This window comes from Anguilla anguilla, chromosome 9, assembly GCF_013347855.1.
Source record: "Anguilla anguilla isolate fAngAng1 chromosome 9, fAngAng1.pri, whole genome shotgun sequence".
Taxonomy (NCBI): domain Eukaryota; kingdom Metazoa; phylum Chordata; class Actinopteri; order Anguilliformes; family Anguillidae; genus Anguilla; species Anguilla anguilla.
Window position 1 is genome coordinate 2,193,017 of NC_049209.1, and position 27,800 is coordinate 2,220,816.

Here is a 27,800-nt window from a genome sequence, read left to right on the forward strand (position 1 = left end):
AAATTAATATATACATACATATTAATAAAACAGTTAGTTATATAGGTAGGCTATTAGCAAAGTTGACTGAATGAACGTAATGTGTAAAGTCACGTTTAACTTACTTAATCATCAGTCAAACTGTTGTAAGGGGTTCACTGAGTGACAAAAATTTCTTAACATAAACTTAATTTGTGGTAGAGCGGTGGCATCACAAGTCGAATGTATAATGTATTGTAGCCCACTGCAGTGTTGCATAACACCGTCACTGCATCAGGCGAATGCTTTGCAGATGATTAACAGCGTGTTCGTGAAGGCATTATGCACTTTATGAAGTCTATATGTACTTACTCATCAGAAAATGAACATAAGGCCAGTGTACAGTTTCCTTCCAATTTGTTTCCTCAGTACGTGACAGGAACTCAATTTGGCTAACTGACTGCACATAATTAAGGCTATATTTTTATAATCTAAGGAAAACAACTCAATGGTGTCTCATTGAGATCTAATCACAAACGCTTGACAAATTACATGAAAAATGTCATTACTTCTGGATGGCACGTTTAATAACGTGAAATATGAGTAAGTGGGTTCAGAATAAGGAATCTTTCGTCAAATAAGCTCGTACAAGTGAATTTAATTTTATTATCTGCCATAAAATTAATGAGGTGGGGGGGAGCGTCTGAAATTGTGTGCAATTTCTGTGTTCATCAGGAAGCTCGCATGCGCCACCTAGCGGTGATAGTCGGAACAAATGCCGGGCTGGTTGCACAACCTTCCCTCTCCTGTCAGTAATGGATGTTCGAAGCGTCTGAGCTTCGCTGGCTTGTAGGTGAGAGGGTGGGTCAAAGTCCCGCCACACTCGTTTGACGTGGCTGCAGGAAGTCATCGACGCGGGTCTTCCCTGACAACAAGAACTACGGCCAATTCATCTTATTCTATTATTATACTAGTAACCAATACATCAATAGTGCTCATGCTAGGGGTATTCTTCATTTCCAAGGCAAATTTAACCTTTAAAAAACATAGAATTCTGTCCCGTAATAACATTTTTTTGTTCTGATCTGCTATCAGGTGCACCTGTCAGTGGCTGAGATAAAGTAGGCTTATTTAGTTGGGCACTGATGGATGTTTATGTAGGGTGTATAGTGCAGTATAATGGGTAAGGAGCTGGTCTAGTAACCTAAAGATCATCGGTTTGATTCCTGGGTAGGACACTGCCGTTGTACCCTTGAGCAAGGTACTCAATCTGCATTGCTTCAGTATATATCCAGCTTTATAAATGGATGCAGTGTAAATGCTATTTTAAAAATTGTGTAACTCCCTCTGGATGAGAGCGTCTGCTAAAACGCTCCAGTGCTGTTTTATTGTATATCAGCACTCTTGTCCAATCAAGTTACTCGACTGGACCTAGCTGTCGCTTAATTTATTGTTTCATAATTGATTACATCACTTCACCAGTAACTCTGTTATGCTGACAACAGGCAGTAATTTGTCATGTTTTGTCATGATTTTCTACATTGATCACTTAATATTCAGTTATCAACGGTCCACAGAAATTGCTGGTCCAAACTGTGACAACATGATATTTTTCTAAACATAATTTTTGTACATGAATTTGGAATAGGGTTTTATTAGCAGAGAGGTAACTAAGTTTGTGATCTGTAGGTAAGAAATTGGTAAGTTAGAAACATTCAAACACTGCATGCTAGCTGGTTAGGATGAAAAAACTGTCTTAAGCGCAGATTCTTGGTGACCATCAGGTTCAAGCAGCAGAGTAATGGAGGCCCTGTGCTTTTTAAACCTATGGATCAACCTTTTTAGCGTAATTAATATGCGCATGTGATGCAGATTTAAAATGGGAAATGTCATAAAATGTAAAAAAATGGTGTTGTAGTTTTGTAAGCATGATAACTGGTGGCCATTTCTCTGGCTCTTGGTAGTCTCCTATATAGGTTTATATATTTTTCTGAACTAGGTGTATGAACAGTCTCTGCAAAATAAAAAATAGGGCTAAAATTTTTTACAGGTAATTTCTAGAAAAATTCAGAATTTCAGATTTTGGCCTGTTGTTTTGCATTCTCTATGGCTCCAAGTAAGAAAATACATACTTTCTTTAGTGACCACAATACCTGATGATGCTATCAATGCTATTCAGCACTGCCTCATAGTAAGAGAGTGAACACTGGATTGAGCCACTGGATCATGAACATGTAAAATGCATGGAGTCAAGTGAACTGGTGGTGTGCTGTTTTCCTTTTCTTTTCTTTTTTTTTTGTGGCCGTTGTTTTATTTCATGGGTGAACCAGCAGGTGGCAGTGTTGCTCTCCAGTCCTATGTAAATGGTAAATGGACTGCATTTATATAGCGCTTTTATCCAAAGCGCTTTACAATTGATGCCTCTCATTCGCCAGAGCAGTTAGGGGTTAGGTGTCTCGCTCAAGGACACTTCGCCACGCCCAGGGCAGGGTTTGAACCGGCAGCCCTCCGACTACCAGACAATCGGTCTTACCTCCTGAGCTATGTCGCCCCCATATGTGGACATTACCCATCGTTCTGAAGGTATAGTATATGAAGAACATGGTACATTTAATAAAGATGCATTTGTGCATTCGTGGGGGGGGGGTGGAGGGGTTGACCCAGCACCATCCCCTCTTCATTGGAGGATCCCTTCATTATCATTCTGAAGTTAATAACAAACTTAATCAGCCAGATAGGCCTAAGTCCTGCCCTCCCCATGTCCGCTCACTTTTTATTTATTTGTTTATTTAAAAATGTCCCCAACCACACAGCTCTGTGTGAAAAGTTCATACCAAACACGTCATCCTGCTAAAAAAAAAAAAAATAAATAAATAAGGTGCAATATTCACACTTTCTATGGTTTGTGTTCCATGGGGGTTTCTGAATGAGCACATAGCAACACAGGAGTAAACATTTTGGGGGGGGGTGGGGTGGGGTGGTATTAAAATAATGTTCATTAGGTTTATTTTGTGGACTATGACCGGTGTAACCGGTGAGTGAGGGGGCAATAGCTTGCACCATCGTTGTGGCAGGATATGTGTGGTGTTGCTCTCCAACCCATTTCACACCTCATGTTTGAATGTGGCCTGCCATTTTAGACTATGATTCACTTTATTTCCTTTTGTTGTTTATGCATAAATGTTTTTTTTTCAGAAAGAGCTCAGTTATTGTAAATGCCCTAACAGATTATTTACAACTCCTTCAAGTGCTAGTCTTCTGTAAAAAGCAAAAAGCTACATTTGTCTCCCAATTTCTTGATTCTGTATAACATTACCTTTGAGAGCAATGTACAAAGTTGCAGTGAAATTGATGCAACTTCCGTGATATAAAGTGAGAAACTGTGTGTGGTGTGAAAGCATTCACTAATTCAATTGTGAAATTCACACAAATCTTCCAGTGATTGCCTAATCACACAGTGCATACTGTATATTTGGAGGAACATGAATGTATGTCTGGATAAAATGTTTTGTGTTCATAAAGAAACCCTTTCTAGTTATTTTTACGGAACCCTCTATGGTAGGTGTGAAAACACACCCAGACTGAACCATTTTGATACAATAGAGAACACTCGCACTAGATGGGGTTCCGCTATGGAGACGCAGAGGAGCCCTTTGGAACCCTTTCTTCTGAGAGTGAACTCATCCGACCTCATGCTGCCCACGCAGTGACTGCCATTGGGCTGTACAGTGAAGTACAATACTTCACATGACATGTGATGAACCAAGTGTTGCCACATGAATTTCTAAGATTTTATTTAAATGCTAAATCTGTTAAACAAATATATGTAACTGTTAATGGGCTTAGTCTTTGGTAATTATACTGGCACATGTGGTCAATGTTTGCGCAACTAAGGGGGGATTTTAGCTTCAAGAGCAAAGGGGGGATGATGATGCAACACAAGCAATGCAAGTGTGCACACTACACCATTTAAAGGAGCTGTGTGGTCTTCTGTATATTCCTTTACAAATGTTTAACAGCCGTATGTACAAGACTGAGTGTATGAGTGTGCAAGCCTGAGTGAATGAGTGCATGAGTGTGCAAGCCTGAGTGCATGAGTGTGCAAGCCTGAGTGAATGAGTGTGCAAGCCTGAGTGAATGAGTATGCAAGCCTGAGTGCATGAGTGTGCAAGACTGAGTGTATGAGTGTGAAATACGAGAGAGTGAGAAAAGAGAACTGGCATTGACTAGCCATAGAGAGAGTTTCATTTTATTGTTTTTATCGATCTCTTTTTGCCGGGTTACAAAAAGCAGGAAAGTGCTTCAGTAACGTTGTCCTGAATTACGCATTATTAGCGTGTCTAGTTAAAGGTCTTTTATTTATGTTTATTTTTGTTTGTTTTTAGTTCTAACTAAAGTGTCCTGGGGCAGATTGGCTCAAAAATATCTTTCTCTGCTTGGTGCAGAATGGAGCTTGACCTTCTATACTTGTCTAAGCTTGACCTTGAGTTTAGACAAGTATAGATACAAGACTCGTAGCAGACGTCCATATGCCATTGACTCTACTATTATACTCTTCTTTACATTGCTGACAAATATTCATCCAATTATTATAGCTAATTTTTATTTATTGCTTTTGTGTCTGTGCCTGGCTGTCAGTTCACTTCCTGTGGCAGTGGTTTTGCTTCTAATTTTAGCTTTGTCTTTATACTTCATTATTTCTTCTCGCCATAGGAGGTCCGGGTTCTATTCAATGGAACATTCCGCACTTGGTGGAGCTAAATGCACTTTGTTGCGATGATGAATGTTGTGTTGGAGATGAAATCACCCTCATGGCCCCATGAAGTTAAAAATCAAAAATATTAAACAGCAACTATGAACCTAAAAAGAAATACAATTACAAATACAATAAGGAAATACAATAACTGAAGGAAGGGTACTACACATTTTTAGAAATTAAACTTGCTTTTGAAATCAACTGATGACAAGCAGGCTCTTTCTAACTGGACTCAAGTTTTTTTTTGTTTGCTTTACTGAGTGACAAAAGGATGTGATTATCCCACAGTTGGTGGCTAAGGTTAGCTTCCTTCTGTGACGTATAAATATATATATATATATCTCTTACAGGGTGAAATGATATCACTGTACCCACCTCCTTGCTGAGAGGAAGCATGATATGGAGTTCCACTCCGCTTTGCTCATAAGCAATAATCCCTGACACCATCAGATGCACAATTCAATATTAAACAATGATTCATCATTTTTCCATTGGTTGCTGGATTCTGTTGTTTCTTACACCAGGATATACTCCTGTTTTTGCAAAAGGTAAGTTAACATCTGACAATCAAAAGGGTTACATAGCAGGGCTGTTTCAGAGTAATGATCATCTCTTGTGAAAAGCTTTCGGGTGTAGAAGTGCATAATATTTCCATCTGATTTCAAGAATTGGTTGGTTGTGTATTTGGCTGAATTATTTGTGAATGCGTGGAAACCATTTTAATGTTTGTTCTGCTAGATAAAGTCATCCAGATACCGCGTGGATTGGATGCCACGTTACATTGCAGATCAGAGAGAAGTTTTCCTCCGAAGTGGAAATGGGACTCCAATCAGATATCAGATAACATAAAGACATTAGTGGCCAACAACACTGCATATCTGCTGGTGGAAAACTTCCAGGAGATGAATGAAGGCCGTTACTACTGTATCAATGGAACAGGGGAAACTGCAGTGAAACTGGAAATACGGCCGGGTAAATACAGTATTGAATCACATATTACAGATTGAAATATTACCATATTGAATTAAATATTACAAATTACATATACTGAGCTGAAAACTAGTTAAATAATTTCATTTTTAATCCATTTTATAAGTGGAAACATATGCAACTTTGTTTGAATATAATTTTGACTGTAATTATATGCACATACATACTGTACATACATACATACATATCAAGCGAATGTATTATTTTTTCCCAGGTGTAAAGGATACCACGCCTGTGTACAGAATCAGCAGGACCGGCTCGTTGCATCTCTTTTGTGAACCTCTATCAGGAGCAACGCTTGAGGGCTTTTGGAGCTGGAGACAGACTGGGTCTAAAGGAGACTGCAAACGGTCTGGCTCAGACCTGGAGCACTTTGGAAATCGGTCGGAAGTAAAGAAGAATGAGTCCGAAAACAAATTTTCACTGAGCATCTCCCCTCTGCTCTGGAATGACTCTGGACAATATCAATGCACTCTTTGTGATGGCGATGAACTTCACAAGCAATGCATTTATGAAATAATTACAGTGAAAGGTAATGTCAGCCATTATACATTCCCCACTATTACGCTTATTTAAGAACTGCAAAAATGCTTTTTACAAAAATAAATTTAATCTTCCAGCAAATCCTCTGCAGCAGACCTAGTCAGCCCACCGCTCTCATGTTTGGCTACATTTCAGTAAGGAACGGAGACAGAAAATGTGTTTGCTCCAGAGACTGTAAAAAATATGGACAAAGCTACTGTGACGTCACCCATTGCCTCTCCTCGGGTCTGTAAAACACGTTTTGAAGCTCAATGGCGGGCGCGGCTATGTTCTCGATTTGGAGCCAAAACCATAGAGTTAAGCGGTCTTGTGATTTTTACAATGTGATTGACAATCCGGTGCGGAAAAGCCCATCAACCTGAACGAACGATTGCAGAACGAACTTGAAGCTAGCTGACTGTCTGCCGTTATGTTTTAAAATATATGATCAAATGTTTACGGAGTTTAATTTCCATCCGTGACTGTACTGTGTCATGTAATCACGTTATATGTATGACATTAATAATACAATTATGTTCAGTTAACTTCAATTTATGTTTCTCGGCAAAACGAATATGCTTAGCTAGCATATCAGCTTGCCAGTGAGCTAGGTAAGCTATCCGTGGTTAGCTCACGCATTAGCAATATGAACTACAGGGGAAGAACATCGACTGCACTGATGGTCAATCAATCAGAGATGTGTAGACTACTGGTGATTTGACTAGGCTAATTTTCATATAACTGTCTGGTAGACCTGCTGTTAACCGAGCAAGTTATCGTCGTAGGTTTTCGCCACAGTCAGTTAATGAGCCAGTAACTGCTACTAGCTACTCCATCGCCGTTTGTGGTGTTCACTTGCTGGGTGACGCTAGCTGACCGGTCGTTCGCAAGTCACTTTTTACCGAATAAAAATTAACATTGTCAGCGGTGATGAACAAATCTACCAAGTATTTTAATAACTGATTTACAGCCGTGTAAATATGACAACGCACTTTGAAGGGCAAGTTTTCCACCTGTTGCATAAAGACAAAAAATAATGTACATTGAATTTCTAATTATTATTTTCTTGCTAGCTTCTAGCTTTGTCACATTCGTGCAGCATAGCCCAGGTATACATTTACGGAATGTACACGACTGACACGTTTGACAGATGGAATATTTGCCGGTTAGGGTTAGCTAGCTAGTCAAATGGCTTGGTAGCCGAAGTTGCGAACTGTTTTAGCATAGGCTACTGGACTACCACATATAGTACATAAGCGTTAGCTGATTACGCTTTCTGCCAACTAATTATTTGGTTAAGTGGGCTAAAGGAAATAGTAAAAATGACTCGGCTACCGCAAAACTTCAGAGGAGGATTATTTTATGGTCGTCTAGTGCAGCTGTAAATAGCACACGCTATAATGAAACCACTACAAAATGGGATGCCTGCATTTTCTGACTTCGCACAGGTGGACCGTGGTCGCAGCCGCAATGTCAAGGCCAAGAGACGCCACCTCCCACCCCAGTGACCACAGATTGTAGCCCCTACTGTAGCTCAGTCCTCTGCAGTAATCCGGAAGTGACGCAAGCTGTACCTCATTGGTCCAGAACAAATATTGGCACTGTGCCAAAATGACGCAATAAATCATGAAATCGACCCATGGACAGTCATAAGACGAATAAAATACATCTATTATGACTGTTCTTGTGAGAAAAAAATATTGACTTTGTATTTTGATCGCATTTGTACCGTAGACTTGCATGGAAACCGGATATGAAAACACCTATAGTGGAGCCATCCGTAGTGGCGCTAGTGAGCAACCAGAAACTACAACACCAGGAAATGAGCTTCAAAAACTAAGTCTGGTTTTGGCCGCTTGGTTTGCTCGTTAAAAACGGAATGCAATTTTGAGGAGTTTAAATGGTATTAGCATGCCAAACTATTTGGACCAGGGCTGCCCAACCCTGTTCCTGGAGATCTACCGTCCTATAGGTTTTCATTTCTAACTTAATTTGGCACACTAGACTCTACTAATTGGCAGCTCTATGAGATGATCTCTAGCCGTCGAATGAGGTGTGCTTTGTTAGGGTTGGAGTGAAGACGTACAGGACAGTAGATCTCCAAACATACAGGATGGAAGAGCAGGGTTGGGCAGCCGTGGTTCAGACTATTGCACTGGTACTAGTATTAGCACATGTAAAAATGTATGGGACTTGTCGTTGTTCTTGTCGTTGTGTCGTGTTATGCTACATTATGTTATGTAATGTTTTTGTCGCTATGTTATATTGTGTTGTGTTAGGTTGTGTTGTGTAGTGTTGTATTGTGTAGTGTAGTGTAGTGTTGTGTTATGCTACATTATGTTATGTTAAGTTACAGCATTGTGTGTGTCTGCCCCTGCAGTGTACTCCGAGCCCGTGGAGCTGACTGAGGGAGAGGATGGCTCCCTGGTCTGTGCCGTTTCACACCTGAAGAACTCCACCAGACTGCTGTGGATCGACACGCGGAGTCAACGAAAGTTCTCCAACCCCAAGGCACAGAAGCCCACGGGCGAGTTCCGGCTCACGGTGAGGAACGTCACGCTGGCGCGGAACGCTTGGGAGTGCGCCGTGTTCCGCCTGGGCCGACTCCGAGCGCTGGTCCCGTTCACGCTGACTGTGAAGAGCCGAGCCACACGGCCCCCCGGGCCCCCTGCTGGAGGTGCGGGAGCGAGAGTCACAGACAGACCCGGCCATGACCCTACTGAAGCAGCTGCACAAAATCGCTCCGGTAAAAAAGTGTGTGCGTGTGCATGTGTGCGTGTGTGTGTTGTATGCATGTATACATATACAGTATGAATGCGCTTATGTACATTACATTACAGGCATTTGGCAGACGCTCTTATCCAGAGCGACGTACAACAAAGTGTATAACCATAACCAGGAACAAGTATGACGAAACCCCTAGAGAGAAGTACCGGTCCAAGTACAGGGAACAACCACATAGTTCAACCTGGACCCTGGTGGTTAAACTGATTAACACTAACAACGAGAACGGCAACAACGCAATCTATGGAAAAATAAAAATACATAAAAATTACAAGTAGTCGTTAAGACTGGCGCATCAACTAAGTCACCTATTAAACAGCTGCCTAGTTACAACCCTAAGTTTAGTCATTTACAGGGGGGAAGGGATGGGGAGAGGTGCAGCCTGAAGAGGTGGGTCTTCAGTCGTCGTTTGAAATGGGTCACAGTCTCAGCTGTTCTGACCTCCACAGGGAGGTCATTCCACCATCGTGGGGCCAGAACAGAGAGGAGACGTGTTCTGGAAGGGCAGGTGCGAAGAGGGGGAGGTGCTAGGCGTCCTGAGGTAGCAGAACGGAGGGATCTGGCTGGCATGTAGGGTTTGAATATCTTGTGAAGGTATGCTGGGGCTGATCCCTTGACTGCCTGGTATGCTAGAACCAATGTTTTGAATTTGATGCGAGCTATAACAGGCAGCCAGTGGAGGGTAGTGAGCAGGGGAGTTACGTGGGAGTGTCTGGGGAGGTTGAAGACCAGACGAGCCGCAGCATTCTGAATGAGCTGCAGGGGTCTGGTGGCAGATGCCGGTAGTCCAGCCAGAAGAGAGTTGCAGTAGTCCAGGCGGGATAGAACCATTGCTTGGACCAGGAGCTGGGTTGAGTAGGTGGTGAGAAAGGGGCGGATTCTGCGGATATTGTATAGGAAAAATCTGCATGCCCGGGTTACTGCTGCAATGTTGTTGGAGAGGGACAGCCTGTTATCCATCATCACTCCGAGATTCTTGGCGCAGGGTGATGATGTCACTACGGTGTCCCCTAAGGAAATGGAAAAGTCGAGGAGGGGAGAGGATAGAGCAGGAATAAAGATTAGCTCCGTCTTTCCCGGGTTGAGCTTCAGGTGGTGATTGTCCATCCAGCTCTGTATGTCCCTCAGGCAAGCGGAGATGCGGGCGGGGACCTGTGTGTCCGATGGGGAGAAGGAGAGAAAGAGTTGCGTGTCGTCGGCATAGGAATGATAGGACAAGCCATGGGCAGATATTACAGGGCCAAGGGATCTGGTGTACATGGAGAAGAGAAGGGGACCAAGGACTGAGCCCTGGGGAACTCCGGTGGTGAGGGGACGGGGTGGTGATACCTTACCCGCCCAGGCAACCTGGAAGGAGCGGTCAGAGAGGTAGGACTCAATCCAGTCAAGGACTGTGCCGCGGATCCCTGTTGCTGCCAGGGAGGACAGGAGGGTAGAGTGGTCCACAGTGTCAAATGCAGCGGAGAGGTCTAGGAGAATCAGGACAGAGGAGAGGGAGGCTGCTCGTGCGGCATGGAGTGACTCACTGACCGAGAGGAGTGCAGTCTCAGTCGAGTGGCCAGGCCTGAAGCCAGACTGGTGGGGATCAAGCAGGTTGTTCTCAGAGAAATAAGCAGAGAGCTGGTTAGATGCAGCACGTTCGAGTGTTTTGGATAGGAAAGGGAGGAGAGATACCGGGCGGTAGTTCTGAATGACTGAAGGATCTAGTGTGGGTTTCTTCAGCAGCGGGGTGATGTGGGCCTTCTTGAAGGATGAGGGGAAACATCCAGAAGATAGGGATGAGTTCACGAGGGAGGCGACAAAAGGGAGGATGTCTGGTGTGATTGCTTGAAGGAGAGATGAGGGGATAGGGTCGAGGGCGCAGGTGGTAGGGCGGTGGGTGAGCAGAAGCTGGGAGACTTCAGTGTCTGAGAGGAGAGAAAATGTGGAGAAACAGGGGGCGGAGGACGCAGAGGGGGCGGAGGACGCAGAGGGGGCGGAGGACGCAGAGGGGGCAAAGGAGGTGCGGATGTCTGCAATCTTTTCGTCAAAGAATGCTGCAAAGTCATCTGCAGTGAAGGAAGACTGGGGTGGAGGAGGTGGCACGCTGAGGAGAGAAGAGAAAATAGAGAAAAGTTGACGAGGGTTAGAAATGGAGTTATGAATTTTGGTTTGGTAGAAGTATTTATTGTATGTATGCATGCATGTGTTCATGTAAGCATGCACGCATGTTTGTAAGTACATATTGTTGATAAATCCAAAATACCGGTCTGTGTAAATAATCTTCGTATTGCTGAAGAGACAAACATAATGTTCGTAACAGAAGGTGTCCCAGGTACCAGATATCCGAGCGCTCCAGTGCTCTCTTTCTTCTTAGTGATGTTTCAAACAGTTGATATTGATTAGCCTAAGATATGTCTCTGTTTTTTAAAAATTATTTTTCAGCCTTATAATAGCTTTGTTACGTCCCTCCGCCTCAGGTGGGGGCGCTGGCCGTTTGGACACATGCGCGTGTCTTGTTACAGGTAATTGAGAGCGCCTGTGGCGGTGCCCTTTTAAGAAGCCTGGAGTCGGCTTCTTGGAGATGGGGGCTTTTTCTCCTCACCTCTCGACCACGGCCGGCTCTTGATTTTATCTCATGTTTTGCAGCTATTCTGGTATTCCGTATGTGTAGGTAAATAAAGTTATTGGTTATTTTTGGGAAACCTTGGTTTTGGCTTCGTTATGTTTGCGGGGGCTTGAGAGCAACCGTAACACGCTTACTCTGTACAAAAATACCCTTAAATACAAGCTTAGAATGTGCACTTTAATCACATATGAACTGTTTGATAACACAAAATTGGAGTACACAGCCAAAAGCCTGTGTGTGTGTGCGTGTACAACCATCTATCCCTGTTTGGTACTCTTTAATAGTTGTTTGTTTATGTATTTTTCATAGGAAACCATCCAATTTATCTGTCACTGGTCTGTCTCTCTGGTCTTCTCGTATGCGTGGGAACAGCTTTCATAATCCACTGCTGTCGGAGACGTCAAGGTAAGGAAAACAAAGCACTATATAAATGTTTTTTAATATTTAATGTTCATTATGAAATGCATTGTTTATTTACTTTATGATGCTTTTCTCATTTTAATCAGCATAAAATATCATTGGTTAGAATGACAATGTTGAATGTTTTTACAAATTTGCATTTTTAACTTACAATGAAGTGCTTCTGGCAGTAAAAATATCAAAATATGAAATTTCTCCTACATGTTACTTTGAACTTGTGCATAATCTGCAGGTCCCTGGCTGTGCATTTAAAAAATGAATTCAGTTTTGTTTGGCTATTTTTGCCTATTTTATTTTATTTTATTTTATTTTTTTTACAACATATGAGACAGGCCATAACAGTCAACTCCCAGTGAAAGACTAAACATAAGAAAAGAGAAACATTGAGAATGTCAACAAAATACTGCACTCAATTTGTCCATTAAATGTACTTGTCCATCTACCCACAAACCCACCCACCCCTAAGTGCATTGCAGACAGACAAAAAGATCAGTCAGACTAACAGGACAAAAACAAGCAGCAACAGAAATGCAATTCAGGAAAATCAGTAAGGAATAACACATCATAAAAATTGGAATTGCAGTTGGTGCTCTAAATGCTCAGGGAAAAGACAACAGAAATAAATGAGTAAATAAATAAAAAGTGTGTGGGTGCATTGTGTGTGTGAGTGTATATGCATGTCAGCTACAAAATTCAGGCTTTTCAGCAGTTCAAAAAAAAGCCCTATTTATAAACCGCCATCTAAAATAGATTCACTCTTTAAAGCTGAAACATTGTTCATTGGATTCGTGGTATTTTGCCTCTTATTTGTTTCACTCCGTGACATGTACAGAAGCGTTGTGGTTTCAGCCAGAAAATTTATTTTAATTGTGTTTTGTGTTTTCTGTCTTTCTCTGTAGACCCAATCCAACCGCCCCCTCCCACACTTCTCCCCACCCAACCCTCCGCCAAAGGTGATGAACAGACGCCAGATGACGACGGTGCTGTTCATTATGCTGCAGTGCATTTTAAAATGAAAAAAGGTAGTGTTATCCTGCACAAATCGTCCATTGTGTTTCTGCATCAGATCGTTTAAGACGCTTAAGGCATGCGTCTCCCAGCTCGCGCATTAGCCTGACCGCGCTAACCACACTGTCCGCGCCATGAAAACGTTCACACATATTTTTACATTCTCCATTTTGCATCTCCATCCTCTGACTTCTGCTTTCTTTCAACAGAAGCTGACTCCAGTACACCAGCCGCACTTGCTGTAAGCATTTATTTAATTTTATTTATTATTCGTTTATTTAAAACAAAAGCACATATTCCTGAAACCTTTCATGCTCTTGAAAAATATGCAATGCAATATCTACAGCTGCAAGCCTTTTAAAATGTTCTCTCATTTAGACTGACAATCTGACTCCTGAAGAGGACTCGGTGATATATGCAGATGTGGTCCTGGCAACCGGAATTAGAAGATGATTCATTCATTTTAATTTTACTACAGACGTAATTTGTTCAAGTCTTTTTTTTAGGTTCTGACAAAACATATATCGGCATATGAGAAGTCTTTGGGGGATTTCCTTTAAAGATTCATGGAAAGAAAATGTAGTTGTTGGAAATGCGAACTTCTGTTAAAATTTGAAATGGGGAAGTGGTTATACATTTAGTTTTAGCTACAGTGGAAAAAATGAAATAAAAAGGAACTCAAATTCACTTTGGAGTAGCACCAATAATACTAGTTTTTCAGTGAAGGATACAAATGGTTAATTTTCGCTTGCTGAATGCAGGACATGCATTGCTGATGCTCTTTTTATAATGGGTCATTTAATTGCTTAATTACTATTCTTTGAAAGTCTTTCATCTATTGTCTTTAATATTTTTTTGTTTAAAGAAATCAAAATGCACATGTTTTGTGAATTCTTTATGCATTCCTCAAAACCTTTAAAAAAATAAAAAAAAAAAAAAAAAAATACAATTAAGCCGATTTTTGAATGTCATGCACAGAGTGTTAAGTTCTTTGGGAAAGAATAGAAAATGTGATATTACCACTGGTGCAAGCGGGATAATGGCGCCTCCTTGTGTCATTATATGAAATTACTTTTATGATTATAAAAATCTGGGATATTGATAGGAAACATGCAGAGATTTAGAAGATGTACACATTAAACTGAAGCAAACACTTTTTATGCCACGTGCTGTATAATTTATTCTAAATATATGGCTACATGCAAGATTAGAATTAACATTAAGGTTCTGCAAGATTCCTAACTTTGCAGTGAAATACTGAAAAATAAACTAACTGTAATCCACTGGCCATTCCTCACCCAGATTAAACACATATCCTGTAAACAGCATATCTGTGTGTTTTAATGTGATAATTTACATATTTACTTGAATTTTATTATCAATTATGTGTCACGGATTGGTGAGGGAATGAACCCAAATGCAGAGTAAAACAAAACCCAAGAACTCCAAAAGGGAACTTTAATTACAAAAACTCAAGAACAAACACAGATAACCAAACAAAACCTTGCAGGGCAAATCCCAAAAACAGAAAACAGAAAATCCAAAAATCACAAGAAGCCAAACAGGCAGGGCAGAAACAGGCGGACAAAAACAGGCACGGGGAAACACAGGCAAACTCTCAGGCAAAACAGAGGCAGGAACACACGCGGAAACACAAGCGAAAACACAAGGAGCCAGCACCCGAGTCAGGGAAGAAGAGAACTTAAATAGACAAGACCCTAACGAGACACAGGAGGGCACAATGCACAATCAGACCACAGAGGGAAGGGATAACTAGACACAACTGAAAAACACTAGAATAATTGGAACCAATAATACAATTAAACAGGGAAAAGGAACAGAACTACTGCCATCTGGCGGCCGAAAAAGGAAGACAGAAAACAGGAACAGAAACCTGACGGTATGTCTGTTTTCAGATAATGTTATCTATCATGGCTTTTATAGCTTAAATTTCATTCAGGTATGTAGGCTACCCATTTATGCTGATACATTCACAGAAGAAATTCACGTTAAACAGCTCATATAAAACCCAACAGTACAGACTCGCCTAACAATTAAACCCACCAACATCCAGTTTCAAGCCCATGTCTACAAAAAACACAAGAAGCTTATGTAACCTCACTGAGGTCATTCGGCCTACTGCTAATCTCACTCTCAGTAGAATTGATTAGCAGTATCTAACATGCCATTATTTGTACTGAATATTTGAGACTGGACATCTGTTTGTTGTTTGTCTGATGATTTGTTAACAATGTCATAAGACTTGGACTTTGAGAAAATAATACTTCACATGTTTCATGTATTTCAATGAGCAAACGCCATCATTAAAATTACACTTAAGTCATTTATTGGTCATACTGTGTGCCTGTGTGTGTGTGTGCATGTGTGAATGTGCGTATGTATGTGTGTGTGTGTGTGTGTGTGTGTGTGTGCGTGTGTGTGTGTGTGTGAGTGCTTGTGTGTGTGTGTGTGAGTGCTTGTGTGTGTGTGTGTGTGTGTGTGTGTGTGTGTGTGTGTGAGTGAGTGCTTGTGTGTGTGTGTGTGTGTGAGTGTGTATGTGTGTGCGTGTGCTTGTGTGTGTGCGCGCGTGTGCTTGTGTGTGTGTGTGTGTGTGTGTGTGTGCGTGTGCGCGTGCTTGTGTGTGTGCGCGTGCACGTGCGCAAGACCCGACCATTCATTTTTTGTCCCATATGAACCTCTCCTGCACTGCAAGGGACATTCAGTAAAAGTAGAAATAATACTTTTGAAATATTTTCACTGCAACATGTTTTTGCCATGCAAGACACTTGTATGATGTAAAAGAATTAAAACTTAATATACAAAATAATTACAAATATTAATACGATTTAATAATTACATAATTAATAAACAATAATATCAATAATAATTAATCAATCAGTACTTCAAAACACACTTTGGTATTAAGTATTTCAGGTGGATTGTGACAATTTTCCAATTCCATACTCTCCTTTAGGTTTATATATTTTTCTGAACTAGGTGCATGAACAGTCTCTACAAAATAAAAAAAGGGCTAAAATGTTTTTACAGGTAATTTCCAGCAAAATTCAGAATTTCAGATTTTTACCTGTTGTTTTGCATTCTCTATGGCTCCAAGTAAAAAAATACATAATTTCTTTACTGACCACAATACCTGATGATGCTATCAATGCTATTCAGCACTGGTTTATAGCAAGATAGTGAACACTGGATTGAGCCACTGTGTTGCGTTCTGGTATGTTTTGTTGTCTCTCCCTTCACTCTCTCTCTAAGTCCTCCCTCCTGCTGCCATTCGCCATTCAACCCATCAATCATCATTACCCTACTTCCTCCCGCTTTACCCAATCAGAGGAAGTTTCCCGCAGTTCAAAATCCCACCGGTCATATCTGTAAAGAAGAACGCAATCCAGTCATTCATTCCTTCTATGTTCGTGATTCTTCGCGCTTGTCGCTGTGGTTTCGTATGTATTTCTTCCTACCTGTTTGTTGGTTAGCTGTGTATGTGTTTTCCCTTTGTCTTACCCTGGCGTTGTCCCGTTGTCGGCCACGCCGAGACTGGGATATGTAAGAGAGAGGCCTCTATACATTAACACGTAGGGTGGATTTATAGGCTATGAATGTCTAGACATATTAGAATAGGAGTGCTTGCCACCCCTTGTATTTAGGTTTGGGTAGCTAGAGTAGGTAGTTAGGCGTTTGTTTAGTATTTCTAGGTAGACAGTCTTCTGCTTTTTGTTAAAGCTAGCTTTGTTTGGTTTTGTTACTTTCTTTCCTTTGGCAACACTCCAGTGGTTCCAGTCTTCGGTTGAGTGTACAGTCTGTATATATTGGTTTCTATTGTAAACAGCACCTATTTCACTATTGTCACTTTTTTTCTCAACTAAACACTTGTCACTATATTACGGCGTGCTGTTGTTATTTCGTCCCCCATCCGCTCATCCTACACGTTCCATCTCCCGGTAATCCGACCCCTAAAATACCCCTGGAGCCCCGGACTACCGGGTCGTAACACACTGGATCGTGAACATGTAAAATGCATGGAGTCAAGCGAACGGGTGTTGTGCCGTTTTCCTTTTTTCTTTTTTTTTTTTCCCCCCCGGGTTGCTGTTTTATTTCATGGTTGAACCAGCAGGTGGCAGTGTTGCTCTCCAGTGGACAATAACCATCATTCTGAAGGTATAGTACATGAAGAATATGGTACATCTAATAAAGATGCATTCGTAACAGAGATTAATATTATGAAACTACTTCTCTAAAAAAAAAACAAAAAAAACAACAACATTAGGTAGGGTGAGGTTGCGGTTGGGGGTTGACCCAGCACCAATCCCCTATTCCTTGGACGACCCCTTCATTATCATTCTGAAGTGAATAAATTAACGGCTTAATAGCGCCAACATTATTTTGCATAAATAAACTTAATCAGCCAGATAGGCCTCAGTCCTGCCCTCCCCATGCCCGCACACTTTTTATTTATTTATTTATTTATTTAAAAATTTCCCAACCACACAATCACTGAACAGCTCATACCAAACACGTCATCCTGCTAAAAAGTATAAAAATTGAACGCAATATTCACACTTATTACGGTTTGTGTTCCATGGGGGGGTTTCAGAACGAGCACATAGCAACAGTGGAGTAAACATTTGGGGGGGGGGGGGGGGTGAATCAGAAAAAGAAGAAATAACTTAAATGCATCAATTTGTTCCATTTTTTAAGATTTACTAGATATTTCTCCCCTTCTCCAAATTTATCCTGAGAAGAACACTGATGTTCTCCATTACTTTGTCTTTCCGTGTTTGTGAAATGGGTGTAATGTAATAATATAATATTAATACATTAATAATGTATTAAAATAATGTTCATTAGGTCTATTTTGTAGACTATGAGCGGTGTAACCGGTGAGTGAGGGGGCAATAGCTTGCACTCTGTTTTGCATAATTACATTTCTTTTATGTTAATACATGCTTTTGAACAAATCATTTTGCTTTATTTATTGATATCTTATAATCTGACAAGTAGTCCATCATACATGTAATTGGCTTTAGCAAAATACCTTAAGCCTTTTTTAGCTGTCTCTGTACATAAATGTTGAATAAGCTTCCCTGCTTTTAAATTTAAAAAAGCGGGATACTGGACTCTCACTGTTGTTTTTTGATATTTAATTTACACTTGGATAAGGGGCATTTTTTTTTGCACCATCGTTGTGGCAGGATGTGTGGTGTTGCTCTCCAATGCATTTCACACACCATGTTTGAATGTGGCCTGCCATTTTAGACTATGATTCACGTTATTTCCTTTTGTTGTTTACGCATAAATGTTTTTGTTTTTCCAGAAAGAGCTCAGTTATTGTAAATGCCCCAACAGATTATTTATAACTCATGCAAGTGCTAGTCTTCTGTAAAAAGCAAAAAGCTACATTTGTCTCCCAATTTCTTGATTCTGTATAACATTACCTTTGAGAGCAATGTACAAAGTTGCAGTGAAATTGTTGCAACTTCCGTGATATAAAGTGAAAAACTGTGTGGTGTGATAGCATTTACTAATTCAATTGTGAAATTCACACAAATCTTCCAGTGATTGCCTAATCACACTGTGCATACTGTATATTTGGAGGAACAAGAATGTACGTCTGGATAAAATGTTTTGTGTTCATAAAGAAACCCTTTCTAGTTATTTTTACGGAACCCTCTATGGTAGGTGTGAAAACACACCCAGACTGAACCGTTTTGATACAATAGAGAACCCTCGCACTAGGTGGGGTTCCGCTATGGAGATGCAGAGGAGCCCTTTGGAACCCTTTCTTCTGAGCATGTAAGTGAACTCATCCGACCTCATGCTCCCCACGCAGTGACTGCCATTGGGCTGTACAGAGAAGTACAATACTTCACATGACATGTGATGAACCAAGTGTTGCCACATGAATTTCTATGATTTCATTTAAATGCTAAATCTGTTAAATAAATATATGTAACTGTAAAAGGGCTTAGTCTTTGGTAATTATACTGGCACATGTGGTCAATGTTTGCGCAACTAAGGGGGAATTTTAGCTTCAAGAGCAAAGGGGGGATGATGATGCAACACAAGCAATGCAAGTGTGCACGCTATACCATTTAAAGGAGCTGTGTGGTCTTCTGTATATCCCTTTACAAATGTTTAAAAGCCATATGTACAAGACTGAGTGTATGAGTGTTCAAGCCTGAGTGTATGAGTGTGCAAGACTGAGTGCATAAGTGTGCAAGCCTGAGTGCATGAGTGTGAAAGACTGAGTGTATGAGTGCACAAGACTGAGTGTATGAGTGCACAAGACTGAGTGTATGAGTGTGCGAGACTGAGTGTATGAGTGTGCAAGACTGAGTGCATAAGTGTGCAAGACTGAGTATATGAGTGTGAAACACGAGAGAGTGAGAAAAGAGAACTGGCATTGACTAGCCATAGAGAGAGTTTCATTTTATTGTTTTTATCGATCTCTTTTTGCCAGGTTACAAAAAGCAGGAGAGTGCTTCAGTCACGGTGTCCTGAATTACGCATTATTAGCGTGTCTAGTTACAGGTATTTTATTTATGTTTATTTTTGTTTGTTTTTAGTTCTAACTAAAGTGGCCTGGGGCAGATTGGCTCAAAAATATCTTTCTCTGCTTGGCGCAGAAAGGAGCTTGACCTTGAGTTTAGACAAGTATAGATACAAGACTCGTAGCAGACGTCCATATGCCATTGACTCTACTATTATAGACTCTTCTCTACATTGCTGACAAATCATTCATCCAATTATTATAGCTAATTTTTTTTCTTTTTTTTTCCTTTTGCTTTTGTGTCTGTGCCTGGCTGTCAGTTCACTTCCTGTGGCAGTGGTTTTGCTTCTAATTTTAGCTTTGTCTTTATACTTCATTATTTCTTCTCGCCATAGGAGGTCCGGGTTCTATTCAATGGAACATTCCGCACTTGGTGGAGCTAAATGCACTTTGTCGCGAGGATGAATGTTGTGTTGGAGATGAAATCACCCTCATGGCCCCATGAAGTTAAAAATGAAAAATTTTAAGCAGCAACTATGAACCAAAAAAGAAATACAATTACAAATACAATAAGGAAATACAATAACTGAAGGAAGGGTACTGCACATTTTAATAAATTAAACTTTGCTTTTGAAATCGAATGATGACAAGCAGGCTCTTTCTAACTGGACTCAAGTTTTTTTGTTTGCTTTACTGAGTGACAAAAGGAAGCGACTATCCCACAGTTGGTGGCTAAGGTTAGCTTCCTTCTGTGACGTATGAATATATATATATATATATCTTACAGGGTGAAATGATATTACTGCACCCACCTCCTTGCTGAGAGGAAGCGTGATATGGAGTTCCACTCCGCTTTGCTCATAAGCAATAATCCCTGACACCATCAGACGCAACCTTCAATATTAAACAATGATTCATCATTTTTCCATTGGTTGCTGGATTCTGTTGTTTCTTACACCAGAATATACTTCTGTTTTTGCAAAAGGTAAGTGAACATCTGACAATCGAATGGGTTACATAGCAGGGCTGTTTCAGAGTAACGATCTCTTGTGAAAAGCTTTCGGGTGTAGAAGGGCATAATATCTCCATCTGATTTCAAAAATTGGTTGGTTGTGTATTTGGCCGAATTATTTGTGAATGCGTGGAAACTATTTTAATGTTTGTTCTGCTAGATAAAGTCATCCAGGTACCGCGTGGATTGGATGCCGCGTTACGTTGCACATCAAAGACAAGTCTTCCTCCGAAGTGGGAATGGGACTCCAATCAGACATCAGAAAACATCAAGACATTAGTGGCCAACAACACTGCATACCTGCTGGTGGAAAACTTCCAGGAGATAAATGAAGTCCGTTACTACTGTATCAATGGAACACAACAAAACAAATCTGAAGTGAAACTGAAAATACAGCTGGGTAAATACAGTATTGAATCACATATTATAGATTGAAATATTACCATATTGAATTAAATATTACAAATTACATATACTGAGCTGAAAACTAGTTAAATAATCATTTCAATTTTCTAAATTATATAAGCGGATACATATGCAACTTTGTTTGAATATAATTTTGACTGTAATTATATGCACATACATACTTTACATACATATATACATATCAAGCGAATGTATTATTTTTTCCCAGGTGTAAAGGATAGCACGCCTGTGTACAGAATCAGCAGGACCGGCTCTTTGCATCTCTTTTGTGAAGCTTTATTAGGAGCAACGCTTCGGGGCTTATGGAGCTGGAGACAGACTGGGTCTGAAGAAGACTGCAAACGGTCTGGCTCAGACCTGGAGCACTTTGGAAATCGATCTGAAGTAAAGAGTGGGTCCGACAACAAATTTTCACTGAGCATCTCCCCTCTGTTCTGGAATGACTCTGGACAATACCGATGCACTCTTTGTAATGGCAACAAACTTTACAGGCAATGCACTTATGAAATAATTACAGTGAAAGGTAATGTCAGCCATTATACATTCCCCACTATTACACTTGTTTAAGAACTGCAAAAATGCTTTTTACAAAAATGTATTAAGATGGAATGAAATTTAATCTTTTAGCAAATCCTCTGCAGCAGATCTACTCAGCCCTGAGCTCTCATGTTTGGCTACATTTCAGTAAGGAACGGAGACAGAAAATGTGTTTGCTCGTTAAAAACGGAATGTAATTTTTGTGGAATTTAAATGGTATTAGCATGCCAAACTGTGTTTGGACCAGGGCTGCCCAACCCTGTTCCTGGAGATCTACCGTCCTATAGGTTTTCATTTTGAACTTAATTTGGCACACTTGACTCTACTGCTTAGCAGCTCAATGAGATGATCTCTAGCTGTTGAATGAGATGTGCTTTGTTAGGGTTGGAGTGAAGACGTACAGGACAGTAGATCTCTAGCTGTTGAATGAGGTGTGCTTTGTTAGGGTTGGAGTGAAGGCGTACAGGACAGTAGATCTCTAGCTGTTGAATGAGGTGTGCTTTGTTAGGGTTGGAGTGAAGGCGTACAGGACAGTAGATCTCTAGCTGTTGAATGAGGTGTGCTTTGTTAGGGTTGGAGTGAAGGCGTACAGGACAGTAGATCTCTAGCTGTTGAATGAGGTGTGCTTTGTTAGGGTGGGAGTGAAGACGTACAGGACAGTAGATCTCTAGCTGTTGAATGAGGTGTGCTTTGTTAGGGTTGGAGTGAAGACGTACAGGACTGTAGATCTCCAAACCTACAGGATGGTAGAGCAGGGTTGGGCAGCCGTGGTTCAGACTATTGCACTGGTACTAGTATTAGCACATGTAAAACTGTATGGGACTTGATGCATGTAACTGATGCACATGACTATGGAGAGTGTAATATACTCCATAAACAATGTTTTCTCATCCACATGCAACCCATACTATCTATGGTATGTGACCATCTACAATGTAGTATGAATTAGGAAGAATTTTTTCACACAAAGAGTAGTCAATGTGTGGAATAACCAGCAAGGTCATGTAGTAGAGGCAGAAACTCTGGGGATTTTCAAGACCAAGCTTGATACAGGGTTAGACACTGTCTAGTCTGTGGGTAATCAGAGCACTAATTTAGTCCGGCAAATGGCGAGCATTGTTGGGCTGAATGGCCTGTTCTTGTCGTTATGTTGTGTTGTGTTGTGTTGTGTTGTGTTGTGTTAGGTTGTGTTGTGTTGTGTTAGGTTGTGCTGTGTAGTGTTGTATTAGGTTGTGTTGTGTTGTGTTGTGTTAGGTTGTGTTGTGTTGTGTTGGGTTGTGTTAGGTTGTGTTGAGTAGTGTAGTGTAGTGTTGTGTTATGTTAGGTTGTGTTGTGTAGTGTTGTATTGTGTAGTGTAGTGTAGTGTTGTGTAGTGTAGTGTTGTGTTATGCTACATTATGTTATGTTATGTTAAGTCACAGCACTGTGTGTGTCTGCCCCTGCAGTGTACTCCGAGCCCGTGGAGCTGACTGAGGGAGAGAATGGCTCCCTGGTCTGTGCCGTTTCACACCTGAAGAACTCCACCAGACTGCTGTGGATCGACACGCGGAGTCACCAGACGTTCTCCAACCCCGAGGCACAGAAGCACGCGGGCGAGTTCCGGCTCGTGGTGACGAACGTCACGCTGGCGCAGAGCGCTTGGGAGTGCGCCGTGTTCCACCGGGGCCATCTCCGAGCGCTGGTCCCGTTCAAGCTGACTGTGAAGAGCCGAGCCACACGGCCCCCCGGGCCCCCTGCTGGAGGTGACAGACCGGGCCAGGACCCTACTGAAGGGTCAAAATCACCTGCACAAAATCACTCCGGTAAAAAAGTGTGTGTGTGCGTGCGTCTGCGTCTGCGCGTACATGTACGTATGTATGCACGTATTATGTATGGAGGCCTGCACGCATATGTGTATGCATGCATGTGTGTACATATGTATGTACATATGTGTTTATTGTATGTATGCGTGCATGTATTCATGTCAGCATGTAAGCATGTTTGTAAGTACATATTGTTGATAGATCCAAAACACCGGTCTGTGTAAATAATCTTCGTATTGCTGAAGAGACAAACATAATGTTTGTAACAGAAGGTGTCCCAGGTACCAGATGTCTGAGCGCTCCAGTGCTCTCTTTCTTCTTAGTGATGTTTCAAACAGTTGATTTTTATTAGCCTAAGCTATGTCTCTGTTCTTTTTTCTTCTTCTTATTTCTCAGCCTCATAATGGCTTCCTTTGTACAAAAATACTCTTAAATAAAAGATCAGAATGTGCACTTCAACCATGTGAACTGATTACAAATCTAAAATCGGAGTATGCAGTGTGTGTCTGTGTATGTGTGTGTGTGCGTATGCACGTGTGTGTGTGTGTGTGTGTGTGTTTCTGTACAGCTATCTATCCCTGTTTGTTACTCATTAATAGTTGTTTATTTATTTATTTTTCATAGGAAACCGTACAATTTATCTGTCACTAGTCTGCCTCTGTGGTCTTCTTTTCATAAGCCTGGGAACAGCCTTCATAGTCTACTGCTGTCAGAGACATCAAGGTAAGGAAAACAAAGCACTATATAAATATGTTTTTTAATTTTTCATGTTCATTATGAAATGCAATCATCATTTATTTACTTTATGATGCTTTTATCTCATTTTAATCAGCATAAAATATCATTGGTTAAAATAACAGTAATGTTGAAAACGTTTTTTACAAGTTAGGCATTTTTAACTTATAATGAAGTAAAACGTCAAAATATGGAATTTTCTGCCACATGTTACTCTGAGGTTGTGCACATTCTGCAGGTCCCTGGCTATGTTTTGTTTTTTTTTTGTTTTTTAACAAAATATATATATATATATATATATATATATATTTATATATTTTTTTTATTTTACAACTCATTTCGTTTTTGTTTTTTTTTTTTTACAACATGTGAAACAGGCCATAACACATACAACTCCCAACGAATGACAAAACATAAAAAGATAAAAGAGAAACATATTGAGAATGTCATAACAAAATACTGCACTCAATTTGTGCGTTAAATGTACTTGTCCATCTACCCACAAACCCACCCACCCCTAAGTGCATTGCAGACAGACAAAAAGATCAGTCAGACAAACAGGACAAAGCCTAGCAGCAACAGACAAATGCAATACAGGAAAATCAGTAAGGAATAACACATCATAAAAATTGGTGAATTGCAGTCGTGCTCTATATGCTCAGGGAAAAGTCAACAGCAATAAATAAATAAATTAATTAATAAATAAAAGTGTGTGTAGGTGCGTCCATGTGTGTGAGTGTGTATGCATGCCAGTGTCTCTGTGTGTGTGTGAGTGTGTGTGTGTGTGTGAGTGTGTATGTATGTCAGCGTCTCTGTGTGTGTAGGTGTGTGTGTATGTGTGTGTGAGTGTGTATGTATGTCAGCGTCTCTGTGTGTGTAGGTGTGTATGTGTGTGTGAGTGTGTGTGCATGTCAGCGTCTCTGTGTGTGTAGATGTGTATGTGTGTGCGAGTGTGTATGCATGTCAGTGTCTCTGTGTGTGTAGGTGTGTATGTGTGTGCGAGTGTGTGTGTATGTCAGCGTGTGTGTGAGTGTGTATGTATGTCAGCGTGTGTGTGAGTGTGTATGCATGTCAGTGTCTCTGTGTGTGTAGGTGTGTATGTGTGTGTGAGTGTGTATGTATGTCAGCGTGTGTGTGAGTGTGTATGCATGTCAGTGTCTCTGTGTGTATAGGTGTGTATGTGTGTGCGAGTGTGTATGTGTGTCAGCGTCTGTGTGTGTGTAGGTGTGTATGTATGTCAGTGTCTCTGTGTGTGTAGGTGTGTATGTGTGTATGTATGTCAGCGTCTCTGTGTGAGTGTGTATGTATGTCACCGTCTGTGTGTGTGTAGGTGTGTATGTGTGTGTAGGTGTGTATGTATGTCAGTGTCTCTGTGTGTATAGGTGTGTATGTGTGTGTAGGTGTGTATGTATGTCAGTGTCTCTGTGTGTGTAGGTGTGTATGTGTGTGTATGTGTGTATGTATGTCAGCGTCTCTGTGTGTAGGTGTGTATGTGCGTGCTTGTGGTGTTAGTTCAACGGCTTTTTAAAATCATATATTCGATTTTCTAGAGGGGCAGTAAGACTTGCCAGTGCAATGTCGTCTAGTAATAGTAAAGTCCACTGTGCAGCAAGTTGAAACATTGTTCATTGGATTCTTGGTATTTTACCTCTTATTTGTTTCACTCAGTGATATGCACAGAAGCGTTGTGGTTTCAGCCAGAAAATTTATTTTAATTGTGTTTTGTGTTTTCTGTCTGTTTCTCTGTACACCCAATCCAACCGCCCCCTCCCACACCCCTCCCCACCCAACCCTCCGCCAAAGGTGATGCACAGACCCCAGATGACGAGGGTGCTCTCAATTATGCTGCAGTGCATTTTAAAAGGAAAAAAGGTAGTATTATCCTGCACGAATCGTCCATTGTGTTTCTGCATCAGATCGTTAAAGACGCTTAAGGCATGCGTCTCCCCGCTCGCGCATTAGCCTGACCGCGCTAACCACACTGCGCGCGCCATGAAAACGTTCACATGTATTTTTACATCCTCCCTTTTGCTTCTCCATCCTCTGACTTCTGCTTTCTTTCAACAGCAGCTGACTCCAGTACATCAGCCGCACTTGCTGTAAGCATTTATTTAATTTATTTATTTATTGTTCGTTTATTTAAAACAAAAGCACATATTTTCCTGAAAAACTTTTCATGCTCTTGAAAAATATGCAATGCAATATCTACAGCTGCAAGCCTTTTAAAATGTTCTCTCATTTAGCCTGACAATCTGACTCCTGAAGAGGACTCGGTGATATATGCAGATGTGGTCCTGGCAACCGGAATTAGAAGATGATTCATTTAATTTTACTGCAGACGTAATTCGTTCAAGTCTTTTTTAGGTTCTGACAAAACATACATCTGCATATGAGAAGTCTTTGGGGGATTTCCTTTACGGATTCATGGAAAGAAAATGTAGTTGTGGGAAATGCAAACTTCTGCTAATGTTAAAAGTTGAAATGGGGAAGTGGTTATATATTTTGTTTTAGCTACTGTGAAGGAATGAAATAAAAAGGAATTCAAATTCACTTTGGAGTAGCACCAGTAATACTAGTTTTTCAGTGAAGGATACAAATGGTTAATTTTCGCTTGCTGAATGCAGGACATGCATTGCTGATGCTCTTTTTATAATGGGTCATTTAATTGCTTAATTACTATTCTTTGAAAGTCTTTTTCATCTAATGTCTATTTAATATTTTTTTGTTAATAAAGAAATCAAAATGCACATATGTTTTGTGAATTCTTCATGCATTCCTCAAAACCTTTAAAAAAAATAAAAATACAATTAAGCTGATTTTGAATGTCACGCACGGAGTGTTAAGTTCTTTGGGAAAGAACAGAAAATGTGGTATTACCACTGGTGCAAGTGGCATAATGGCACCCCCTCGTGTCATTATAAGAAATTACTTCTATGACTATAAAAATCTGGAATTTTGAGAGGAAACATGAAGAGATTTCAAAGGTAAAGGGATGTACACAAGTAAACTGAAGCAAACACTTTTTATGGCATGTGCTGTGTAATTTATTATAAATATATGGCCACATGCAAGATTAATGGCAAATGCCATCATTTTTGTAAAATTACACTTAAATCATTTGTTAATCATACCCCACTGTGTGTGTGCGTGTGAGGTTGTGTGTGTGTGCCCATGTGTGCATGTGTGTGTGTGCACGTGCGTGCCAATAGCAAGCCAATAGCACTAACCCATAAAATTTGCGTTTTAACGGTACTTGGTCAGTCGAACGATAAAAATGAAAGCATTCTATTACGGTCAACGGCACCGGAAATATTTGTCGCCAGAAGTCCCACTATAGGATTGATCATAGCACATCGTTCAGCTAGCGACTATAATTAAGCCAGTGGTGAGCCTGTACGCTTTTTAGCATATGAATCTATTTTATGTTTTTGAACTTCTGCATAATTTGGTTCATGCAGGCTAAATAAAATTTCCATTGCATCTACAGTATACCTTTACTGCACCTCTTTTTTCACTTTCTGCATATGACGACATTGTTTAAGTGGTAAAACATATACTCACATTGTTGTTTCTTGGCTTTTAAAAGTAATCTTGTTTCTATAGTAGTATACAGTAATTCATTTAGTTTGGGAAGTGGGCAGTGACAATGATTGGAGGCTCGGGGTGGGGGTAGGAGGAGGTTCTACTGAAAAAGAATAGAATATAATTTTTAAAAACGGAAGAAATGAACGTGAACT

At 40.6% G+C, this 27,800-nt stretch overlaps 1 protein-coding gene across 1 annotated transcript; it reads left to right on the top strand.

The window, feature by feature from the left end:
* The first annotated feature begins 667 nt into the window (after window positions 1-667).
* Window positions 668-26,290, top strand: LOC118235225. The gene is made up of 8 exons (XM_035432372.1): window positions 668-1,219; window positions 20,339-20,536; window positions 20,724-20,963; window positions 21,198-21,512; window positions 22,972-23,328; window positions 23,953-24,051; window positions 25,867-25,935; window positions 26,131-26,290. Exons 2-8 carry the CDS (start codon window positions 20,461-20,463, stop codon window positions 26,247-26,249), a joined length of 1,275 nt encoding a protein of 424 aa, XP_035288263.1. The 5' UTR covers window positions 668-1,219; window positions 20,339-20,460; the 3' UTR covers window positions 26,250-26,290.
* The last annotated feature ends 1,510 nt before the right edge of the window (window positions 26,291-27,800 follow it).